Source organism: Paramormyrops kingsleyae, chromosome 9, assembly GCF_048594095.1.
Source record: "Paramormyrops kingsleyae isolate MSU_618 chromosome 9, PKINGS_0.4, whole genome shotgun sequence".
Taxonomy (NCBI): domain Eukaryota; kingdom Metazoa; phylum Chordata; class Actinopteri; order Osteoglossiformes; family Mormyridae; genus Paramormyrops; species Paramormyrops kingsleyae.
The window spans coordinates 30,881,753-30,904,958 of record NC_132805.1 but is presented as its reverse complement, the minus strand read 5'-3'; the positions used below and the strand labels follow the sequence as shown (position 1 = coordinate 30,904,958).

The 23,206-nt window shown below is 53.0% G+C and overlaps 1 protein-coding gene across 1 annotated transcript in view; it reads left to right on the top strand.

Annotated features, from left to right (window-relative positions):
- Positions 1–23,206, top strand: part of cdkal1 (CDK5 regulatory subunit associated protein 1-like 1) — a 203,727-nt gene that overhangs the window by 49,804 nt on the left and 130,717 nt on the right. Inside the window, exons 6-8 of the mRNA XM_072716755.1 lie at positions 1,425–1,473; positions 5,372–5,492; positions 18,664–18,767. Coding sequence (XP_072572856.1) covers positions 1,425–1,473; positions 5,372–5,492; positions 18,664–18,767 — 274 coding nt within the window. The remainder of the gene's footprint in view (positions 1–1,424; positions 1,474–5,371; positions 5,493–18,663; positions 18,768–23,206) is intronic.

The window sequence follows — 23,206 nt, the reverse complement described above, 5'->3', positions numbered from 1 at the left end:
TCGTGTGACGCCCTCGCTCACCTCGGTGTCTGTGTGGAACGTGAGCTCTGTGTGGGTCTTTAATGCTGTATAAAAGTCAGAGCCACAGGCAGCCCTGATCCATGGAAATGCAATTTCTGGGGGGAAATACTTGTTCTGCTGGAATGTAGGTTATCAAGATGGAGGCAAATTAAAGGACGGGGAGGTTTTCTCTGAGCCCCAGGCTGCCTCTTGAAATTGCACAGCTCCTAAGCTACTTAAGAGAGTGTCACCATCAGAGGTGCTGCTGATGGAGCCCAGAGTTTGTCTTTAATGTGTCGCCGGTACGTTATATGGTCCCGCCTTGGAGTCACTCCAGATGAGCTGAACACCTAGCGAACAGGTGACAGGGAGCTTGACCGTGGTGATGCACACAGGACCCCCCCACAGGTACCATCCTGCCCCCTCTCAGGACCCCCCCCCCCACCAAGGTACCATCCTGCCCCCTCTCAGGACCCCCCCCCCCCCCCCGGGCACCATTCTGCCCCCTCTCAGGACCCCCCCCCCCCCGGGCACCATGCTGCCCCCTCTCAGGACCCCCCCCCCAGGCACCATGCTGCCCCCTCTCAGGACCCCCCCCCCAGGCACCATGCTGCCCCCTCTCAGGACCCCCCCCCCCCCCCCCCCCCCCGGGCACCATCCTGCCCCCTATCAGGACCGCCCCCCCCCCCCCGACACCATCCTGCTCCCTCTCAGGAACCCCCCCGGGCACCATCCTGCCCCCTCTCTGGAGCCCCCGGGGCACCATTGTCTCCCCTCTCTGTTCACCTCCACATAGCTGACTTCACAACCACCTCCCTGCTGTTGCAGCCACTGAAATCTCCTGATTGCTCCCTGTTGGGTGCAGTGACAGTGGAGATGAATGTGATACTGGAGGCTTGTACAGAATCAGCTGCTCCTTAAGATCAAGAAGATGAAGGAGCTGGTGGAGGGTTTCCATCATACCAGGGACTCTGTGAGACTGGGGGAAGGGGCACAGGGACGTCTGTCTGTCTCTATAGTTGCATCTGTCTGTGTCTGGCTGGCTGTCTGTGTCTGGCTGTCTGTCAGTCAGTCTGTCTAATTGCTGTCTATCTACCTGTATGTCTGAATTCTGTCAGTCTAATCACTGCCAGCCTGCCTACCTGTCTGTCTCTCTATCCAATTGCTGTCTGTCTGATCACTGTCCATCTGTCTGTCTGTCCGTCCATCTGTCTGTCTGTGATTCCACTCTTTCCTTCATGCATTTAACATTCTCTCTCTCTTTCCCGTCTGCTATCTCTCCTGTTATCTACACATTTCATCACCCCCCACAAACTGACGGTGCCTCATAGACGTAGCTGGGGGAGGGTGAAAGATGGATTTCCCCTCCCTGTGTCGTCATACATCACCAGTGTGTGCCCCCCCCCTCCCCCACTGTGTTGCAGGTGCAGCAGATCGACCGCGTGGTGGAGGTGGTGGATGAGACTGTTAAAGGTCAGTCGCGGTTCCGTCGTCCATGGTGGGTGGAGCGCGGTTCATAGAGGACGGTGTGCGGAGTGCGGGGACCAGGCCTTTGGGGGGGGGGGCGGGGACGTATCAACTTCTGACAACAGAAAGGAAATGTTCAATTGGGGTAACTGAAACAGCCGTAGCAAAAGGTCCAGCACCGAATGCGCCAGCCGGATACTTTTTTTGGTACTTCAGTACTTTGGGTTGGGACTTGAAACGCTTTCTTTGTTGAATGTTTACGCAAATAGCCTGCCGCCGAAACACAATACATCCGCCATCTTGAGAACAGTTGCAAACTCAGAAAACAGCAATAAATGAGATAATAATAATGATGATGATGATGATGATGATGATGATGATGATGATGATGATGATGATGATGGATACGTGGACAAATGAAGTGACCCAAGCTTTAACTGCGATCTGGTCGGCAGAAGCAGAGATCAGGGCAGCATGCAAAGTAATAAAGTATTTTGTTACTAGGACAGCACAGTATTGGGAAAAATTCTGAGTATTGCAGTGTCATTTTGTTTTAATAAATAGTGGGGTATTTCAACATAATTTCTCAAAAATCTGTGTAGGATTTAAACAGCATGGATGAAAGTGATTATGATGGTCTGTGAGAACGCATGCAGCATTCATGCAAAAGCAGTGTGTGTATATCACACATGGAGCGGCCCTATAATACACTACAGCTACTTTTTGAATTCTGTACAAAATACTCCGCCTCGCGCTGTGATGTCATTCAGTGCAGGTACCGGTTTTTACGCTAGTGGAAAGCCAACACTTTGAAGTAGCGTACTTTTGGTACTTTCTTGAAGTACCAAAAGTCAGGTACCTGCTGTGATGGGATAGCGCCCTATAATGCTTGAATTGCTGCCTGATTATGGCTTATTAATGCATGTTTAAGTCTCGCGTTCCCCCAAACATCCCTCACCGCTCTCATCCAAATATCTGGGCACCTTTTTTTTGGTAAAATATCACAGTGGACGTGTGGTGAGTATCTGGAAAGTTCCCCATACGTGACCCGGGCGGGACACCCCTGCTGTCACAGTGATCCTGGAATCTGGTGCTGGTCCGTGGTCTTGGGGTTTTCAGCCTCTGACGCTAAATCAGCGAGGCGGAACGGCGCCTCCCAGCTGCAGGATGCCGAGGGTTAACCGCGACGCGGAGCCATCGCTTGTGTAGAGAGCTGAGGGGTTATGGGGGGGGTAGGGAGATTAATGACCGTGTGGGCCCCCCGAGAATATGTGTATCAGACGTGACCTTGAGATCTTTTCTGTCAGTGAGCCGTCGGGGGGGGGGTTGGCCGGACGCTGGGTACCGGCCCAGCTCTGTCGGCCCTCTCCGGTCTGGTGTGCTGTCTGGGCCCCTCCCAGTCGCTGGTTCGTTACTGGGGAAGTGAATCTGTGTGGTAATAAGGCAGGACTGCGCACGTCACCCAGTAAATGATTTATTACGTTTGGGATGCATTCTGTGAGCACTTGCCCTGGAGTGACAGCAGGCTTCTCCGCCAGTAGTTGGGGGGGGGGGGGATGTATCACCCATCCCAGAATGTAGTGGGGGGGTGGAGCTTCCACCCACCTCCGAAGCATGGGGAAGGGGTGGTGGCTTAAACTCCCCCCCCCCCTTCCCCGAATGCATGCCATGTAGCAAAGCGCTGGGGCATGGGCATCCACCCCCACCCTACACGTCCCAGCTGGAGGTGGGGGGGCTGGGGTGGGGTTTGGCCTGAAGTTACTCTGGGTTCAAAGTGAGGCTCTCATTTGAAAACGGGTCATGTTCTTAAAAAGAATAAAATGAAATAGCCTCTGCCCCGTGTCCCCACCATTCTAATCGCATTTTGATGGTGAGGCAGGGCACCCCCCCCCCCCCCCCCCGCTGTTCCCACTCGTCAGACGCCTGTGGCCCCCGCCTTGCCCCTGTGGGTTACTGCTCCGGATCCCTGGCGAGTTCATCACACCGCTCCACCATGGAACCGGGGGAGCGGGGGTGGGGGCGGGGGGGGTCCAGTGGAAAACAAAAGTGTAAAGAGCGCTGCTCCCCGTAGGCTGCCTGTAAACTTCTAAATCGGATTGACTTGGTATGGGGGTTGGGGGGGGGGGGGGCAGGGGCTGCGGCCTCTCTTCAGACGAGCTGGCCGGCCTGTTTCTGATCGGGGGGCTTACTGAGCCATAGGAGAAATGCTGTCACGTCTCCGGGAGGTTCTGTCCCAGGACGGGTTTCCTCCCTGAGATATCGACCGGCTCACTAAATCTCCAGTGTGGGATTATATGAGTGTGCCCCCCCCCTCACCTCCATGCCTGCCCCAAATTACTGCCTGGTGAATATTCTGTTCTTCCTCCTTGCTAATGTCACATTTATTATTACTATGTTTGGTTTAATCAGGTTGTAGTGTGATCTGGCTGGACTTATGACCTCAGCGACTTATTTTGGGCAGAAAGGGACCTCTGTGCATCCATCAGAGCAAACGGATAGAGTGTTAAGGACACTTCCTGTTTTTAATCATCCATTCCCTCATCACATGACCAGACAGGGGGCCACTGATTGGCTGCCTGTGATGGATGGCGATGGCCACAGTTGAAATCTGGTTGGTTGACAGAGGAAACAGCTGCTTTGTAAAGGAACAAGACCGAGCAGCAAGGATGTTATTGGGGCTTGGGGGGGGGTTAACAAACCCAAAATGATGATAGAGGAGCATCTGTTCTGGACTCACGTAAAAGGGGGGCAAATCACAGGGGCAAAAGGCAGGCGCCAAGGCCTGGGGGGGCAAGTGGCTGGGAGAATTACCATTATCATTAGTTACAGTTGGCTGGCACTGTAGCTCCACACCTCCAGGGCTGGGGTTTGGGTTCAAATCCCATCCTGGCTCAGCCTTCCAAGTAAAATGTGCAGTTAGTCGGATCAGCGTCCCTGAATTGTGTGTGTGTGTGTGTGTGTGTGTGTGTGTGTGGAAATGAAGCAGCTCAGGCAGTTATGGGTTTTGAGCCCAGCTGAGAGGAGGGCCAGGCAGTGGTGCCGGTAGGTTATGAGCCTGCTTAGTAGTGGTGCGGCTTGAGATGCGTTTCCTCCCAGAACCAGTGAACCGAAATTGTCTTTGAGACATTTGAGAGAGGGGTGCAGATCTGGCAGGACGCCTCTTTCATGAAGTCTGAAATTAAATTTGGGTTTTGGTGCCATTCTGTACCCGGAGTGTTTCGTGATTCTGGTCTGTGGATTCCTGCCATGTTTTGTTCTTGTTCGTTTTGTTTTGTTTCGATTTGGGACGTTGCGGACTGATGACAGTCTGGTTATGGGGTTCAGCGCGAGCTCGTCTGTCGATGGCATCAATGGGGGCCACCGGGAGTTCAGCTCCAGGCACTGGGACAGAACCCGGATCCTTGAGCCCATCACTGGGCCCCACTGTGAGCCCCCCCCCATCCTCTGTAATCGCGTAACTGTGGAATTTCCACGTGACCGCTGGCTTGTTGCTGGTTGGTTCTTTGCGATGATGATCTTCACTTTGTTCAGGTTGCAGACTTGTGAGCCCCCCACTGATTCCCCCCCCCCCATCCCCCTAACCATGCTTGATTTTATTGATCTTGTTATCTGGATCCCCCGAAGGAAAGGGGGGGGGGGGGGAGGGTTCCCAATGGTACGAAGAGTAATAGCTGTTGTGATTTGGGAGGAGTCTGTGGCCTTACTACAAGCATGCTGGGATGGATCTCAGGGATGGGGGGCCTGCATCCATCCATCCATCTCTGTCCACCACACGCTATCCTTTCTGTAACCTCCCCAGGGGGCCCTTCTGTCTCATGCCCCCTGCCAATGTAAATAGTTGCTGCTTTATTGCCGTGCTGTGGGGGCTTCACTGTCCTGACTGCTGTTTGTTTGCCATTTCAAGGGCACTCAGTTCGTCTTCTGGGTCAGAAGAAGGATAATGGCAAGCGCCTGGGGGGGGCCCGTCTGGACCTGCCGAAGATCAGGAAGAACCCGCTGATCGAGATCATCTCCATCAACACAGGGTAAGCCCCCCCCCACGCCACCCACTCGTTGAATATTCAGCACCCACCCCCCTGCCGATCCTCTTCTTGCCTCTGCTGGATGTGATTCCAGACGGAGACGAAGTCCCACCCCCTGTATGGTGGTCATGTGGGGGGTGGGGGGGGGTCGTTGTTTTTTTTTTTTTTGTTAAATCTGTTTGCTAGATCTCCTGCATGTTCCAGGGCTTCCACCCTGATCCACACCTCCTGAATGTGACTGAATTCAAAGAGAAACTGGTGAAGGTTTAATGAGTTTCGAAGATGTGTCGTTCTCATTGTGAAAAAATTATTTTCATTTAGGGATAATTCCACATGTCGTGACTTGCTGATGGTTCTGTGTTCCAAGGGCTGCAAGGTTTGCTGCATGTGGTGAATCTGATACACTGTGTGTCTGCTGTTTCTGCTTTGGATTTGGTGAATGTTCGGTCCAGTCGGGGAAGGGACTCCATCCTATCAGCGGTGAATCCCTGCGACTCGCTGTTCAGCGCTGTGCGTTTCAGGGTTTCTGAGAGAGTAACGGGCGTCGGGCCGACTTTGACTGAGAGAGAGGTTTGCCTTGGTGCCGTCGCTGGACTCATCTTATACCGAACAGACTGTGGACGCGTTTCCCCATCTGGCATGGGGAGTCCTTCAACACGGATCTCCGGGTGTGAAAGGGGAGCGATCACACGGCATGCCGCAGTCGGGCCGCAGCCCACCATTGGGCTGCTTGGTCTACGCCGGAGCTTTCCGCCATTGGTCGTGGCTGCAGGCTGCTTCATTATGAATGTCATCTGGGGTCTCCTCTTGGACCCTTGATGGAGGCTGAGTGATGAACCACATGGTTGTTCTGGCCACGCCATCACTGCGGGTTTTTGGTGTTACCCAGGCAGCCGCTATTGCCTGCGCCCCCCCCCCGCGCTGCTCCCAGTTACACCAGCCCCTCCCTGCGTCTTCCCCCACTGTCGCTCTGCTTTTGGTTAAGATGCTGGTAACATAGAGGAGGTCACGACCTGCCCCCCCCCTTCCTGCTCATGGCTATGATCCATTACTGTGCCAACGTGACTCTAGCAGGCCAACCAATGGCGGGGCTCCAACCCTGCCTTCAGTGAGGGGGGGAGGCAGTGCTGGGGGTCAGAGTGCCGGGTGAAAGCCATCAGTGCCCCCGCTCCGGCCCCTCCCCCACCGTCCTGACCCCCGCCGTGTGCCGGCCCGGGGTGCTGCCACAGATCGCACTCATCTCTGCCGTAACTGCTTTTCCATTCGCCCCCGTCCGTCTCCCCCCTTCGGCCCTGATTGAATTTATTGGCTCCCCCCACAGGTGCCCGTGTCCTTTTCAAAACAACTGAGATTCAATGAATTATAAATTTTAAAAGTAAATAACGCCCCCCCCCCATAAACACAGTGTTTGGCAGAATCTTTCTTGTTCCTGCATTCCCATCTTGGAGCATGGCTCGTATGGGGATGGGGGGGGGGGGGCCCTCTCAGCTGGTTATGGGAGGTGAGGAGGCACAAGCATAAAATGATCACTGGGCTCTGGAACCCAATTTATCACCCTGCTGCCGTGTGATAGTGTTCATATCTTTGCGGTGGTAAGGAGGGGGGGCGGGCGGGTCAGGGGGGCCACCGCCTTTGAACTTAGCCAGTCACCCACTTTGACCGGGCCTTGTAGGTCCAGGTGTGATGTTCCATTTATGCATCTGGCTTTTCCGATTTGGGGGTGGCAGTGCGGTGAGGGATGGAGCTGATTGGCTGAGGCAGCCTCACTTGGACACGCCCCCGTGTTCGATGGACCTCCCCGTCGGCCATCTGATCCGCCTTCCCGCGTCTGCTTTGCTGAGGTGCCGTTGGCATTGTGAGGTAATTGGGGTACGGGGGTGGGGGGGGGCTCCGTTTCCGGTCCTAGGAAGGTGAGACGGTGCCTCTGGGCTCTGTCTAGAGGACGTCGCCACCGTCGTCTGAACCGGGGATTCAATTACCTGGATGGGGGGCGGGGGGGCACGCGTGGGGGGCACTGGCAGTTCCCCAGTTAATGTGGCCCCCAGCAGCAGTAATGTCACCTGGGGTCGCCATGGCTATCAGAGCAGAGGGTTCATTAGGGATCCTCTGCAAATGACGGTTTGATACGAATCAGGTGTGAAGATGCAATGAGATGGGAAAGGGATCATCAATCGGGGGTGGCGGGGGTGACCGGTGACCGTCGGGGGGGTGTCTGGCATGCCTCAGTGCCGCAGCAAGCCAAAAGGCTGCCCTCTGGGTGCCGAAAAAGGAAAGGGGGGCCCAGGGTCCTGACAGGGTACGGCTGTGGGCTGGGGGGGGGGGCACTGTGTGACAGTAAGGGAGGGAATGGGTTTGGGAGTGTCCCTTGGGACAGACTGGTTCAGGCCCCCCGGCGAGGCATTTGCTGTTCGGGGAACGAGGATTTGGGAGACCTCTTCAGATTGATTCAGGTTATGGTGATGGGGGGTTATTTTAGGGTACAGCAGCTTGGCCTCCTCTGCCCCTCCTCCAGGAGTCATGGAAGAGGTGAACCTCCATTTTGGGTTCTAAGGAAATGTTCAGGTACTGTTATGAATGTCAGTGTTACTTTCTACTTCCTGCCTGATCTCGTGCAGGGGGGGGGTGCATTAATCACATGTCTGATTATAGATTTGTACCTGTTTTTATTTCATGGGGCCTATTCTCTCCCTCCCACCCTCTCTGTCACTCTTTCTCGTTCCCTCTGTGTTCATCCCTTTGCTTTTTAATGGGTTAGTTGGTCAGTTTTTCATGAGCACTGCACCCTGGTAACTTTTTTTCTGCTCCCTCAGCCATTGGTCGCCCAGCAGGAGCGGAGGTGGGGTGGGGTGGTGGACTGGCCAATGGCGTGGCCTGTGAGATTTGGCTTGTCGTTGTCATGCAGACAGACGGACCTTGCCGTCCCAGATGTTTGTTGACTCGCTGCAAGCCGAATTGCTGTTCTTCACAGGATCTGTCCCGGTGTCGTGGCTTTATGTCTGCCAGTGGCACCCGCTCTCGATGATGTCACAGGCCTTTCAGGGAGCATGGCCAAAGTACCACATCATCTGTGTTTTTGATAAAAAGGGAGGGGGTGGCACGCTGGTATTTTTACAGATTTACGCGTCTCCATGACTAAACAAGCTGGACATGCTTCACTTTGCCATGAAACCGTCCTGTGGTGGATGAAATATTCGTTTCACAAACACACTGGGAGCGTGCCGATGATTTTGCTTTGGAGACGGTCCCTGCCGTGTCACAGGCGGTCACTTGATTGCCCACCTGAATGGCAGGAACCTGGTGAAGTGCCCCCCCCCCCCCCCCCCCCCAGAGCTCCCAGAAGCCCCGTCATGGTAAAACCCTGAGTCTGTTGTCTCAGGCTGTTTCATTGTGCGGATTCAGGTTGGTGAGTCTTAGTTGCCTTGTGGTTATTGGTCGATCTCATGTCGGTCTGACATGTCATGAGGTATGGTGGTCCGGTGTGGGTGGGGGGGAGCACCGCGGTTCCTGGAGGTGCCCTCGGCCTTTGCCTCAGTGAACTTTCAGATCCCACGCGAGACGCCTGTCCAGCATGTTGTTCTCTTCGTGGGGGGGGGGGGGGCTTCATACACCAGAAAGAACAGAAAAACATGTGGAAACAAATTAGGCTCGTCTTCATCAGCGATGTGATCCACACCGCCCTTGTGGGGTCTCTGCACGCGCTCCGCTTACACGCGTTACAGCAACATTACAGCATTAGCTTTTCTGCTTAAATAACCTCCACCTGGCCCAGCATTAATGTCTTATTTTAATTGCACTAAAATGTTAAACACATTAGCTTACAGTCTGGTGGTCTGTGCTTTTGTTAGGGGGATTTTTTATTTATTTATTTTTTTGTGGGGGTGGCACCTAGGTTCCCTGTAGACATCATTCCCCCCCCCCACCATATATTTATGACTCTTTATTGTCTGCCGTCACTTGCCTCATGTCAACAGAATGGCTTCTGGAAGGTTGTGAAAGGGTTACAGCTGGAAACACCTATGAAATTCAATTAAGTCTAAAATTGATTTGCAATATTAGTTTCATTAGATTTAGCATTAATTTTTACACCTATTAAATTAAATTGAATTTTACACCTATTAATTTTTTTCATTAAAAATAATAAAAAAAAAAAATGTAATTCAGTGCAGTTGTGTCTAAATGCCCCGTAGCCATGTTAAAGCACTTTCTGTGTGCAGAAGGAGCGTTACTGTGCCTGATCCCACTGCAGCTGCCTCTTTGGGGTGGGGGGATGCACTGCACCCTGCCGTCTTCGGGCGAGCCCCCGTTTCCCGGGTCCGGCAATGGCCCACGAAGTTTTCGACTAGGATCTGGATGGTATGCGACGTCTGGGGGTAATTGGATGAACTTCGGGGAGACTGGAGGCGAGCATGTGGCTCAGGGACTTCTTGGGGGGGGGGGGGTGGGTGCTTTATGATGTAGAGGTCTGTCAGGGAACGGGCAGCGGCTGACCTCATAATTGTGACCCCCCTCGGCCCCACCCCTTGGGCTCGAACGACACCTGTGAGGATAGCTAACCTAGTTTGGGGGATCCGCCAGGGACACCGAGGGAGGGGGCCGCTCACTGTGGGGGAAGGGGGCACTTAGATTTATCTTGGTGGTTATGGCTGAGGACCCCCCCACCGCCACCACCCAGACCTTGTATCCCTGAACGAGGCTATGATTGAAAGGGCCCTTATTGTCCATCGGACATCTTGTTTTGCTGTCTGTTTATAGAGGGAGACAAAGTTTTTCTTGAGGGAATCTCCTGTGGAGCTTTTTGAGGCAGCCATTTTAAATCCGGCCTGGGGGTAACCTCTGCTGGGGGGTGGGGGGTTCTCCTTTACGGCAGGGCCTGCTTTATACCGCTCCGTCTCCTCCGACAGGATGCGTGTGCGAAATGCCCAAAAGCACTTCCCTATTTCCGGGAGCTGCGAGTACGACGGTTACAGGCCAGAGGGACGCCCTGGGCTGTGCGCCTGGGAGGGAACTCATTTACGGTGTTCTGCCACTTTAACAAAGAAGTAAAAAAGGTGTTGTGAGATGTGTGTGAGCACATTTGGCTGGAGTGTACTGACCAGCGCCTCCTACTGGGTGGCGTGACCACACTGCCGCAGTGCTCCTTCGTGTTTCTGTCTGTTGCCTTTCCGATACCTGTAAGTAAAACACAGCGTCCTTTAAAAAATGAGGCTGTGGGTGGATTTGTGGGGTTTGGCCAGAAGGATTAATGTCTTTTAGGGATACCTTTAATTTATTTTTCCCTTCCTGTCTACAGTAAAATTAAAAAAACTAATATAGCCCCTCAAAGTTCAATTAGAGACCTGAGGAATTCCAAGGGACTGTATGTGGGATGGGTTATGAAACTGTCCCCCCCCCCCCAATCCCCCCAGCAAGGGCGCAGTGCAGGGCTGCGCTAATGTTTGTTTGGGAAGAAATAATCAGGGTGTGAATGAAGATGTTAAGAGAAAATAATAACAACAATAATTAAAACCCGGGTGCTATTTGCATAAGCGCAGCCGGCGCGGGGAGAGCCGTTTCCGCTACACTCCGCGTGGCTCTGCTCCGCTCAGCGATCCTGAATGGGGCTCATAATCTCGGAACGCCGTTTACATGATTGGAATATTTATCTCGGACGTGCCGCTTTCGGGGGTTTAATTGCGTTACGTGGCTGGGGCCTTGTTGCTAGGCGCGGACGGCAGAACGTGGTGGGCCACGCTTACTGCCGGAGCTTCTTCGGGGCGGGGGGGGGGGGTGGTCGCGTGTGGAACATGAGTGTGTGTGTGTGTGTGTCATAAACATTTGTGACTGCAATCAGAAAACTAAAAATGGCAGAAGTCTTGTATTTTGTTTGGTTGCTTATGGGTAAGGTTAGGGCTGGGTAGGGGTTAAGGTCGTCATTGCTGGGATTAGTTTTTTTTCCATAGAAATGAAGGAACAGTGAGACAGTCCCCACAAAGGTAGGAACCACCATGAGTGATTTTGTGGGTGTGGGTGTTACTCTGAATACAACAATGCGTTACACATGTGTAGTTCCCGAGTCGTTACCCGACCGCTGCAGTTCCTGAGCGTGTCTGGCCAGCTCGATGCCCTGTGGAGATTGTATGTGCGTGGAGGGAGGGGGGGGAGGGACTGGGGGGGGGGGGGGCAGACGCTGTCTGCTTCCTGAGTGATTTCTTCTCCCCCGACAGGCCGTGTCCCAGAGGCTGAGACGGCCGGGAAACAATGGCCCTTATCGGCAGCCAGTCGCTGACCTGAAAATATGAGCCTGTTATTTCACAGCCTTTCTGTGAGCGCTATCGGGCGGTTATTGAGGAGGGGGCGGGGGGAGGAGGGTGGTGGGGTCAGAGGGTTTGCGGGCCTGCCTAGAAGGAGGGGGAGGGGAGAGGAGGCCTGCCTAGTAGGAGGGGGAGGGGAGAGTGCATTGTCTGCTGTTAGCCAGCCAGACCCCTTCTTACAGACACGTGTCCCATGGATCGATGTTGCTGGTCACATGACTGCTTATTGTCAAACAAGGAGAAGCTCCTTTGGAACAGCCCCCCCCCCAAGTCCCTGCCCGGCACACACGCGGGGGGGCTCTTCACACCTGTGGCATGACGTGGGGGCATTTAGCTAGCATATGTTTCAGAGATGCATTGATGTGCATGGGGGGTGGCGTTGGGATAGCAGCCCCCCCCTCAGGACGCCAGCCTTTCAGACAGATTTAATTGTCCCCCTCCCATGAAGTAGGGGGTAGATACATTGGATTTCTCGTAGCGTAATTGCTTATGGAGTTAGAGTGAGGAGGAATGGTTTCTGTCATACTCATTTCTTTTTTTTGGGGGGGGGGCATATGTGAACAAGCTCACTTGATGGTGACCTGCGTGGCCATCCCTGCAGTGATAGCCCCCAAAAGGGACAAGCTGCGTCGTGGCCCCCTCGCCCTGAACCACACCTAGGACAGCCGCGTCGGATCGTCTCTTCGGGGGACCCACTTGGACTTGGGTTCTGCGTGGAACTGGTGGTGACCTTCGGGTTTAGAAATTTCCAGGCCCATTAGCGAGGCCCCTTGAGGAGGAGGGGGGGGCGGAGCCTGTGATTCATCTGCGGGAGCGAATGTAAACACGGCTTGTCGATTTCACTCGCAACGGCATTACGCTGTCCAGACCACGAGTGGTGCCATGTTACCCTTTCTGCTTAGCCACGCTGCTAGCCCTTTAGTTTCTGCGTTTTGTTTTCAGAACGTCACATGTGGAAGATTTCTAAAGATTTCATTTAGAACGAAAAGTGCACCACGATTCCCCTTAGATGTGCAGGAAGCCTGTTAATTTCTCTTCCCTCGCCAGTGCCTTTGTAGAATATGACTGTTATATTCCCCCTCCCACCCCCCAGCCCTCCCAGCCGTAATCCTTTCCGTCGTGAGAATAATTCGCTTTGATACCTGGCTTTTTAGATCGGCGCTGGGGGGCACGTCGCTGTGTGTATTTGAACAGGCACACGCCAGCAGTGCGATTGGCTAAAGGGGCTCCCTCACTGGAGCATTGCAAAAGTTTGCAAGAAAAAATAAATCATTAGTTAAGCTTAAAGCGAAATTAAATAGGCATACGCGCACTTTGTAATTTAAATTTTCTCGGCAATTACAGCGTAGTGGTCTCCGGCTTTGCCGGTTTATTGTGACAGAGATGAAATTGGAACGGGGGACCGTCAGAAATGGCATCTGATGATTGGCTGCCTGGCCCACGGGCGATTTGAAGGGGTCGCACCGTCAATTGATTAAAAGACAATCCGGCTCTGGCAATAATGGTGCCCCGATGATAAATGGTGTTGCAGACGGTTATCTGTAAACAGCGAGTAGGTAAATGTCCCGGCAGGAAACCAGGACCCAGGGAGCTGAAATTCATTCAGGGGTGTTGGAGGAAGCGAGCTTGCGGCACTTCCTGGGGAGTGAGCTTAAGACGGCGCGGTGGGGATGCGTACGAGGCACGGAGCTGGGAGGCCCTGCCGTATTACATTAGTCGTCCCCCCCCCCCGGTCTGTAAGGCCTCCCCCGCATTCCCTGCTCCGGACCAGCGCTCCCCTGCTGTTTATCAAACAAATGTATGGAGTGGCTTTTCAGCTCCACTGGCGCGGGCAGATTTTTCCATTTGCCGGGCCGGACGCGCCCCCTCCCTCACAAACACGTGATGGATGGCCTGCCGACATTCACGCACTTTGGTTAGGGGGGGGGGGGGGAGGGTGTTCTCATCCTATGCTCATTCCTTCCCAGATAGTCTTTGCTTCGCATGTCTGGGGAATGTTAAACTTCATTTAAGACTTTAGTAGTTCTTTAAATCTTCATAAATAGCTTATTTGAACATGCTGCTTTATTCGGACGTTTAGCTAATCATCAGCTGTTTAGCAGTAGTTTAGTTTAGTAGTTTTTGTTTTCGTTTGTTTGTTTTTGGGCACGTTCTATCGTTCCATCACATCCAAGTCTGACTGCCATGTTTTGTAAAGCTGAAAGGGTGTTGGGGGGGGGGGGGGTCCTTCTACTGAGAGTGGAAAAAAATCCCCTTGCCCCCTCAGACCCAGGTCTTGGAAATATAATTCACAATTTTTTTTAATTATTCTTTGTTCCGGATAAGCAGAATAAGCAGGGACTGTAAATAATAATTCCATTAGATGAGCGTGTGCTGCACAGACTGTCCCGAAGCTGCTGCCGATCTGGGATTCAGGCTCGCTTTAGACTCCCAGATGACAGTCGGACTTTGTCGAGATTAGGCGGAGGCTGTTTACAGATTTCCTTAATCCTAATAACCCTCTCAAGTGCCACCGCCGCCGCCAAGGCGTAATTGTCCTCGCCTGTACGGTCGAGGGCTCTCTGCCTCGCCGCCTGTTGAACCGCCTCGTACGGCTTCCAAAAGGTGCTTAGCGGCTGCGAGGCACTCGGAGCTGACCAGCTTAAGGACGCTCGATGCGGTTTACCCCCTTTTCAAGGTGCTGAGTTAGGAGGAAACCTGCAGTGCGGGAAACGCAGAGGAGACGCCGGCTTGAAGGAGGCCCGGAAGTGTCAGGCACCCAGGCAGCATGATGAGCCACCCATAAGTGATGAGCGGAAATTCTCATCGCTCCGCCGGCATGCTATGGTCAGCACTGCGTTGTGGGTCAACAGCTCTGGAATCATAATGAAAGGAAGGTGTATAAACCCCAAATTGTGGCTGTGTTTGTAAGCTGACCTAGAGCTGCATGGGGCAGTCCAGTCTGAAGCGAGTAGCGTAGAGTAGAGTAGAGTAAGCTGACCTAGAGCTGCATGGGGCAGTCCAGTCAGAGTAGAGTAGAGTACAGTAGAGTAGGCACAGCTCTGAATGAGCCAGTGTGCCGCGATGCTGCTGTGAACTTTAAAGTCATGACAGATGCGTAGCTGTGGAGGTATTTGAGTGCTTATTCACTCAAGATCTGATTTGAGTTTCTACTGACACAGTGCAATTCAGCCACAGAGCTTTCCTGTTTTTCCGCTACAGTGTTCGATGAGTCCTTACACCTGAAAATGACTGGTCCAGAGAGAAAACCAATCAGATTGTAGACGAGGTGGGTGCAAGCGTAGAGGAGGCGGGACCAAGATATCTGGTTGGTTGGTCCTACCTGCTCTAGTTGTGGGTTAGATCCTTCATGCCTGAACTGATTTGTGCCGCTAAGAGCGAAGTAGCTCTTTGCCGACATCTGACTCAAGAATAACTTATTCATTCATTCATTCATTCGTTTTTTTAAGAGCAGTTGTCTGCATGAATGACGTGGCTAACTGGCTAGCAGCTCGCTGTCTCTGTCTCTCTTACCAAAGCAGGCAGTGGTGTCTCTACACCCCCTTCCACATTCCAGGTCACCCAAAGGTGATGGTCTATTCATACCGCTGCCGTTTACTGGAGGGGGGGGTAAATATCTTTGTTATTATTCTTATATATTTTTTGCTCTTTGAAAGTTTTCCCCTCCTTCGTTCTCTCCGTATCTGTGACCTTTTCCCTCTCTGGACGGCTTTCATACCCGCCGTGCGATTTGACGGTGCTGAATCGCGGAGCTTTGAAATCAAGCATAATGATGATGTGGCTCGTCGGTGAGACTTGCAGTGACATTTTCCGCATTAATCCCCGCAGCGGCATGACAGGTGTCCTTTCTTAGATGTGCGACGAGCCGAGCGGGAATCGCCGCGGTGGCCGGAGCAGAGCGGCGGCTTACGTTATCGCCGCCGTCTACCTGCGTTTCGCTTTGCACCTGATCACAGTAAAGCAGTGATGCTGAATGATGGATGAGTGTAAATCGGCAACTGGGTAAACGATGGCGGGCCGGAGAGGGCCGGTCACTGCGCGTCTGCTGAGTTCGGAGACGCCGGCACGTTACGAGACTGGTGCCGTTATACAGAGGCTCCCCGCCTTGGGTCACATTGGTTACAGACGGCTGTTGGCATGGCGACGCCCCGAGCTTCCATAGGCTGAGAGGTGTGTCTGTCTGACCTCTTGACCCCTTTCCTTTTCAGCTGCTGTGTGGGCCTAAGCCCCCCCCCCACCACGAGTTCCGCTGGGTCCTCATTATCAAAGCGGCCTGGGTTTGGCCCGTGTACCTCACCTGTCCAGGCGGTATCTGTTGAGGCGCGGGCCGGGGGGCGGGGGGCGGGGTAGGGGGGCTGGGGTGGGTGTGTTTTCCATGCTGGCTGATGACATGCAGGGTAAGAACCCGCCGTCCTCATTTGACGCCTGTCGCGGGGTCGTCGGGTTCCTGTGCGTTGCTGGCCTCTGCTGGCTTGTCGCTCTTTTCCTCTTCTCTCCTCTTCTCTTCTCTCCTTCTCTTCTCTCTTCTGTATTTCTTCTCATTCTTTCTGCTCCTCCTTTCTTCTTTTCCTCCCTTTTCCTCTTCTGCTCTTCTGTTTTCTTCTCCTCCTCCTCTCTCTTCTCCTTTTCTGCCCTCCTTCTCTTCTCCTCTTCTTTCTCTTTTCCTCCTCTCTTCTCTCTTCTCCTCCCCCGGCTCAACGCTCTTCTCATCCTCTTCTCTTTTCTTCCTCTTCTCCTATTTTGTCCTCCTTCGCTCTTCTCCTTTTCTTTCTTCTCCTCTCCAGCCAGATGTTCTTCTCCTCCTCCTCTTCTCTCTCTTCTCCTCCTCCTCTTGTCTCTCTTTCCCCCAGTTTCTCCCTGCCAACTTCAGCACCTGCTGGAGCCTTTTCACACGACGTCACACAGGACAGGAAGACTCGCCTGCAGTTAAACCTCCATTAGGTGGTGTCTCGTGAATTTAGCGCGCGGCTAACAGTTAGCCGTGAGTGTGACTGCTTGTCTTTGGCTTCCCCTCTTCCCCTCCACCCTGCCAGATGGGCTCGGATCTGAGCGGGGCACGGCTAACTGTCGGACGGCTGCTTGGAGGGGGTGGGGGCTGTGTAATCGAGCCTCAGGTCGGTTTAGGCATCTTGGCGAGAATCAGTTGGGGGGCGTCAACAGTCTTCTGTCTGGCTTTCAGTGGAAGTCGAAGATGGTTAAATAGGACAGACAGACAGACAGACACACACACACACACACACACACACAGGTTTGTAATTATACCTTTGTGGGGACTCTCCATTCATTTCTATGGGGAAAACTAATCCTAACATGACGACCTTAACCCCTACCCAGCCCTAACCTAAACCAAAAGCAATCGAACAAAATACGAGACTTTTGAGATTTTTAGTGTTTTGCTTTCACTTATCTTAGTGGGGCCCTGAAAAATTGTACCCACAAAGTCACAATAACAGGTTTTTATTACATTGTGAGGGACATTTGGTTCCCACAATGTAATATAAACATAATCCACACACACACACACACACACACACACAGGACTTTCCTTACCATACATCTGGCAGTTTAATTTACTTTATATGGTTTTCTGTTAAATTCATACTCATTCCTGTATGCCTTTCTTTCCAATCACAGATGTTCAAAGACCTTTTATTTTGGATGTAATGTGGGGAGGGAATCTGGGGAGGAGGGGGGCTGGGGGGGCCCGTCTCGCCCAGGCAGCTCTGGCTGAGGAGAGACGAGGCCACACGCAGCCGGAGGCGCCGTCTGGCCTCAGGGTGGCGCTGCTCGCGTGCCGGGGCGGCCTCCATGAATAAGTAATAGAGCGGCTCGCATATTTAACCACGCCTTATGCGTTTGACTGACGGGCCTCTGCGGGGGCTCCTCAGGAGGAAGGCGTGTGATGGGGGAGGGGGGGCTCTTTACGGGTGGTGCTTTGTGAGCTGTCGGCACGGCGACGCTCTCACACGCGCGGCACTCATCAAGCGAGAGTAGGCATGTAATTCTGTAGGCAGCCAGTAGGGGGCCCGGGGTGACCTCCCAGCAGGACCCCCCTCCTCTGATGTTTCCCGCCAGCTTGGTGGCGCCATACCTGCTGTGTTCCAGGGGGTGGGGGGGCTGCGATAAAGTGCAATGGGAGGGTGTCGCTTGCATGCCGGCCTGCCGTTGCTGTCTGGGCTGGGTGGACGAGCTTTGTGGAAACTGGGAATGCTGGTGTGGCGTGGTGGGGGGGGGCATGTTTTGCTGGTCTGCATCCTGTTAATGAGGTTGACTGGGTTTCTTCACAGAAGACTGTGGGGGTGGATCATCCCCCCCACCCAGGTCAACTTACTGCAGATCTACATATCTTGCTCGTAACGCAGGTCTTAATTGCAGAAGCGTTTCTTGTCTCCTTGCATGTGAGCAGTACCATGAAGGCATCTGCTCAAGTTCCTTTAGTTCACTCTCCTCTTGGGTCTCTGTTATTTTACTTTTAAACTCTTCTTTTTCTGGCGACTTTATAACATGAAAGCGATATGCGTAGAATGACCGTAACCAACTGGGGGACTCGTTTCAGGTCATGTGATGTATCCCGCATCAGCCTGAACCGCATTCCAGTTTCTTTGCCGGTTGAATTTCAGCAGGCCGCTAGCCGATGTCAGGAGGCAGACAGGGAGGCTTTTTTGTGTACGTGCACTTCTGTCTCGTTAACTGCCGAAAAAAATACACACACAGCCTCCTCGACGGCTCCTGTGGACTCAGCAGATTGGGGACGATATCACCCCCCACCCCCACCCCCCCCCGGCTTCTCTGTGTACGCGGGCTGGGACGCCGGGGCTCGTCCCTCGGGCCAGCTGGCGTTATCGCGCTCGCTAACGGCTGTACCCCTCTGCCCCGCTTGACAGGTGCCTGAACGCCTGCACGTACTGCAAAACCAAGCATGCCAGGGGCAACCTGGCCAGCTACCCCGTGGAGCAGCTTGTGGACAGAACCCGGCAGTCCTTCCTGGGTGAGTGTGGCACACGAGGACAGCCAGCCGTCCGGAACAACACCCCCCCTTAATTCTGACTTCGATTTGCAACTTTGACACTCCGTATATATATATGAATTAACAACATTAGGGATTTCTGGGAAATATCACCGTATCGCACAGTGATCTGGGTGATTAGATCATCTTCATTGGGTTGTAGGGCGGGGGGAAAAGAAACTCCCCTGAAGCAACAGAGCTATTTCTGTAGTTTGTCACCATCATTCCCAGTCACTAGGCAGACAGGCGGGCTGAGAGCCCCTCTTGCAATCTGCTTAGCCAATCAGCATAGCCGATCAGCCCCAGCGGCCAATCAGCAGCCGGTCTCCGCTTGGCTCCAGCAGCCAATCGACGCTCCAGTCTCCAATTGGCAGAAAAGCTGCCGTCCAATCGCGGCTGCGTGCGGCCCACCGTGGCGTTTACCTAATGATGTTTTGTGCTGGGTTTGAACAGGTATTGTTTTGGGTGCCCCATATTATCGCAGGACAGGGAATTAGGCTTTGAATAAGAACAGCAGGCTGCTGTCTGCATTGGTGTGGACACCCAGGTCCATTGCAAGTTTGGTTTATGAGAACCTGGCTGTGATTTAATCTCCCCTCAGTGTTAAGTCTGTTTAAATCCACTACTGGAACAGACCTCTGATTTATTACTGTCCCTAAAAAGCAGGGGCTTTCTTAAATAGGATTAGAAAAACAATCTCAGTTTGTAACGTATGAAAATATGCCGGTGTTTTGGTCTTGTCGGATGGCCTTCTGGAGCGGATGAGGGTTTCAATCCAGACGTGAGTTTGAGTTGTGGATGTGACCCCGTTCCCCAGAACCCAGTGTACGGAATTGGATCCCTAATTGTTACCGGGTTCTGTGTGAGTTACTCACATCAGCTGCTCTGCTGGGTGGGGGGGTGGGGGGGCGGGGCACCAGTGTCAGAGCCCCAGCGGTAGCCGGTCATCATTACTCCTCACACATCTCACCTGTTTCTCTGTTTCCTTCTTTAATGTGGTAATTGCAGTAGTTAGTGATGCTCCACTCTGAAGATTGAATGCCCGTTAATTCCAGGTGTGTAAATATCTCACCAGAGTTTGCCTTGGTATCTTTGTTTTCTAACTCCGTGTCCGTCGCTGAGGCCGCGCCCGCCAGCTTCCTTGAGCCGCGTTACTCGCTGTGGTGCTCACGGGGAAGGCGTGGCCCTGGGGGGGGGTGGGGGGCAGGATTGCAGAAGTTCTCTACTGCGTTTGGGAACTGAAAAGAGGAGAGGGAAGGGGGGAGGTGAATGCGGAACAGATTGGAGCGGGCCGTTGGCGGTTCTCCGCAAGACGGAGATTGGGAAGTGGGCGTCCTCGGCCGTCCGGGGGGCGGGGGGGAAGGGGGATATCGCTGTCACACAGTGACCCTTTTAGTGATGTATCCGCATTGCCTGATGGGCGACCGTGTCAATCCGAAGATAATTAAGAACAATTAACTGCTATCTTAACATCAATGTCCCCCACAACTAAGGCTGATCAATGTGAGCGGAGGACGTTCTCCCTCCTCGGGATCTGGCCTTGGCCCCCCCCCCCGACTCATTCCCTAGACATGCACGGAAACACATCCAGTCTGTGGCTCTCGCGTCGGATGGTGAACCACTTCCCTCTCTTCCGGTCACGTGGCGGCATGGCGGCTGGCGATAGCGACCCGATTCCCGGGCAAGACGCCGTGGCAAGGCAGCCTAGCTGTCCCTGGCATTTCCACTCCACAGTCAGGTACGGTGGCTTCCCGTGCCTTTGCTCCCGGGTGACACTGGACCAATTAAAAAGCTTTGAACTTACATCTGGCCTCTTATTGGCTCCCTTGTTGTGCGGTGCTGACCGACGCTCGGATCATCTCGCCTCGGCTTTGCTGGCTTCCGGGAGCGTTTTACTGCCATGCCCCAGCAGGCTTTCTGCCCAACGCAGTGCTCTGATAGGTTCGCAACAGGGTTGTGGTGACCCTGGAGCCTGTCCCAGCATGCACTGGGCCTGGGAGCAGAGTGGAGGGGGTGACAGGACCAATCAGCTGCATGCGGGAAATTTGTCGCTGGTATTTGTCCAGAAAGACTTTTCTCACATGTTAGAAAAATCAGCGTGAGAGTCTCTGTCACACTCCTGCACCCCGCTTCTCCATCCCTGTGGACAGGTGGGGGAGGAGTCTGTCATTTAATAACTCAAGGCTTGTAGACATACCCCGCCATGCCTTTAAATAATTGGCACGTCCCCTCCAGATTCCAGAATGTCACACCAGGGACCAATGTTGTTGTCTCGTTGTTTTTACAGACTGGCTGTTTTTTGTTGTTGTTTTAAGTAACTGAATCCACTTATTTTGATTGTAACACAGAAGTACTTTCATGGGCCGGGTTTTGGGGAGTAGTGCTAGTTCTGCTTCACATTAATGACCGTGACCTGATCTCCTCCCCCTCCTTGTGGGATGTTTTTCAGAACAGTGTTCGTTATGTAGAGTGTCCTGTTTTTTTTTTCTTTTTCTTTAACTGTGAAGGCTCTCATTGGCTGGAGGTAACGATGTGAAATCCTCGCTAAGGTACACAGCAGCCGTTCATCTGTTTGCTGCTGCCTGTTGTGTCGTTCTGAGGTGATGTAATATTTTACTCCTGTTTCTCGCATTGTTTGAGGCCTGCTTTTAGCCTGAGGCCTGACATTGGACTCAACCTCATCTACTTCCCTGTCCTGCGTGACGGTCTATGTACAGTCTATGTCTTTATTGTTTTGCTGCCTGGATTAACTCCTGTTCTGCCAGCCTGGACTCTCTCCTCTTTGGTCCCTGTCACCAATGCATCCTAGCGCTGTAGTCAGGGAAACGGCATGAGGGCAACCGTCTGGTGTAACACACTGCGGGTCTGAGATGGTGGTTGGTACTATGCAGGTAGTGTAAGCGTGAAGCCGTGCGAGGGCGCCCCCCCGCTGGCTGGTCTGTTGAGCATGTGGGCGCACAGCACCAGGGTGTGAATGACGGAGCTCTCCTCGGATCTGTGGATTAAACGCACTAATAAATCCTCCATGCCTGATGTCGGCCCTTGGCGTTTTCCTCTGCCTGTTGCCAGCGTCCCTGTGTTGCGTCTGGTTGGATAAGGAGCCAAGCGCGTGAATCGAGCCAATGGGGTGTGATGACAGCACATGCCCTGGCACATCTCACCGCAGTGCCCCCTACTGACCATCTCGCTCTGTAGCGGTATGTTCATTCTCGGATTTGACTGGAATTTAAGCTCTCAGTCAAACATTTCACCACTGGTGAGGTTTATTACATGGGGTGAAATTCATCCTTGTTCTTCCGGGCTCTTCCGTGACATGGGGAATCCTCTTGGCATGTTGGGCAATGTTATCCCAGCCGAGTTTAAGGAGCATCCGTGAGTTACTCCCAACATCAAAGTCTGCATGGATTATCGTGTTTTATCCCTTATCCATTGTCAGCCATTTGCCCACAAGATTGTTCTAGAAGATTCGTTTGATTTGACAAGCGGTGTACCAGCGCTTTCCCCTTCCCATTTCCATACCATCTGTTTATCTCTGAAATGTTAATAAAGATACTTGTTAATTGCTTGACTGTGGGGTACCATCGCTGTGAATCCAAACAGAGCCATTTGACGGTGCCCAGTTGCCCGTCCTGCCTCTGAGGGGCTACCCCCCCCCCCACCCGCAAAAGATGTAGTTTGTGTACTGCTCCTGTTTCCTGTTCACCATCTTGTTGCTCTGTGGCTTGGTCAACTGCAGCTCTACCTGCAGTTAACCAAATTTATCCGCAGGAATCTGGCTCTATCCACAGGTCACTGGCTCTATGCGCAGGTAACAGGCTTCACCTGTAGGTAACCAGATCTGTCCTCGGGTAACCAATTCTGTCCGCGGGTAACTGGCTCTACCCGCGGGTAACTGGCTCTACCCGCGGGTAACTGGCTCTATCCATGTGTAACTGGCTCTGCTGGCAGGTTACTGGCTCTACTTGCAGGTAATTGGCTCTACCAGTGGGCAGTCAGCTTTATCAGTGGGGAACCGGCTCTATCAATGTCAGGTCAAGTCATGCCAAACTTAACTCTTATTTCACAACATGCAACACACAGTGACACGAAACAGCACTTGTCAAAGACTTTAAAAACGGCTTCACACATAATAATCATAAATGAATGAATAAATAATCATTCTGTACATGATGTGTCCCACTGCTAACTAGGCCTGGGCGGTATGTCAGCCTGCAGTGGCAGAATGCTGGGTGTATATACCAGCCTGCAGTGGCAGAATGCTGGGTGTATATACCAGCCTGCAGTGGCAGAATGCTGGGTGTATATACCAGCCTGCAGTGGCAGAATGCTGGGTGTATACACCAGCCTGCAGTGGCAGAATGCTGGGTGTATACACTAAAGTTACAGTGGCAGAATGCTGGGTGTATACACTAAAGTTACAG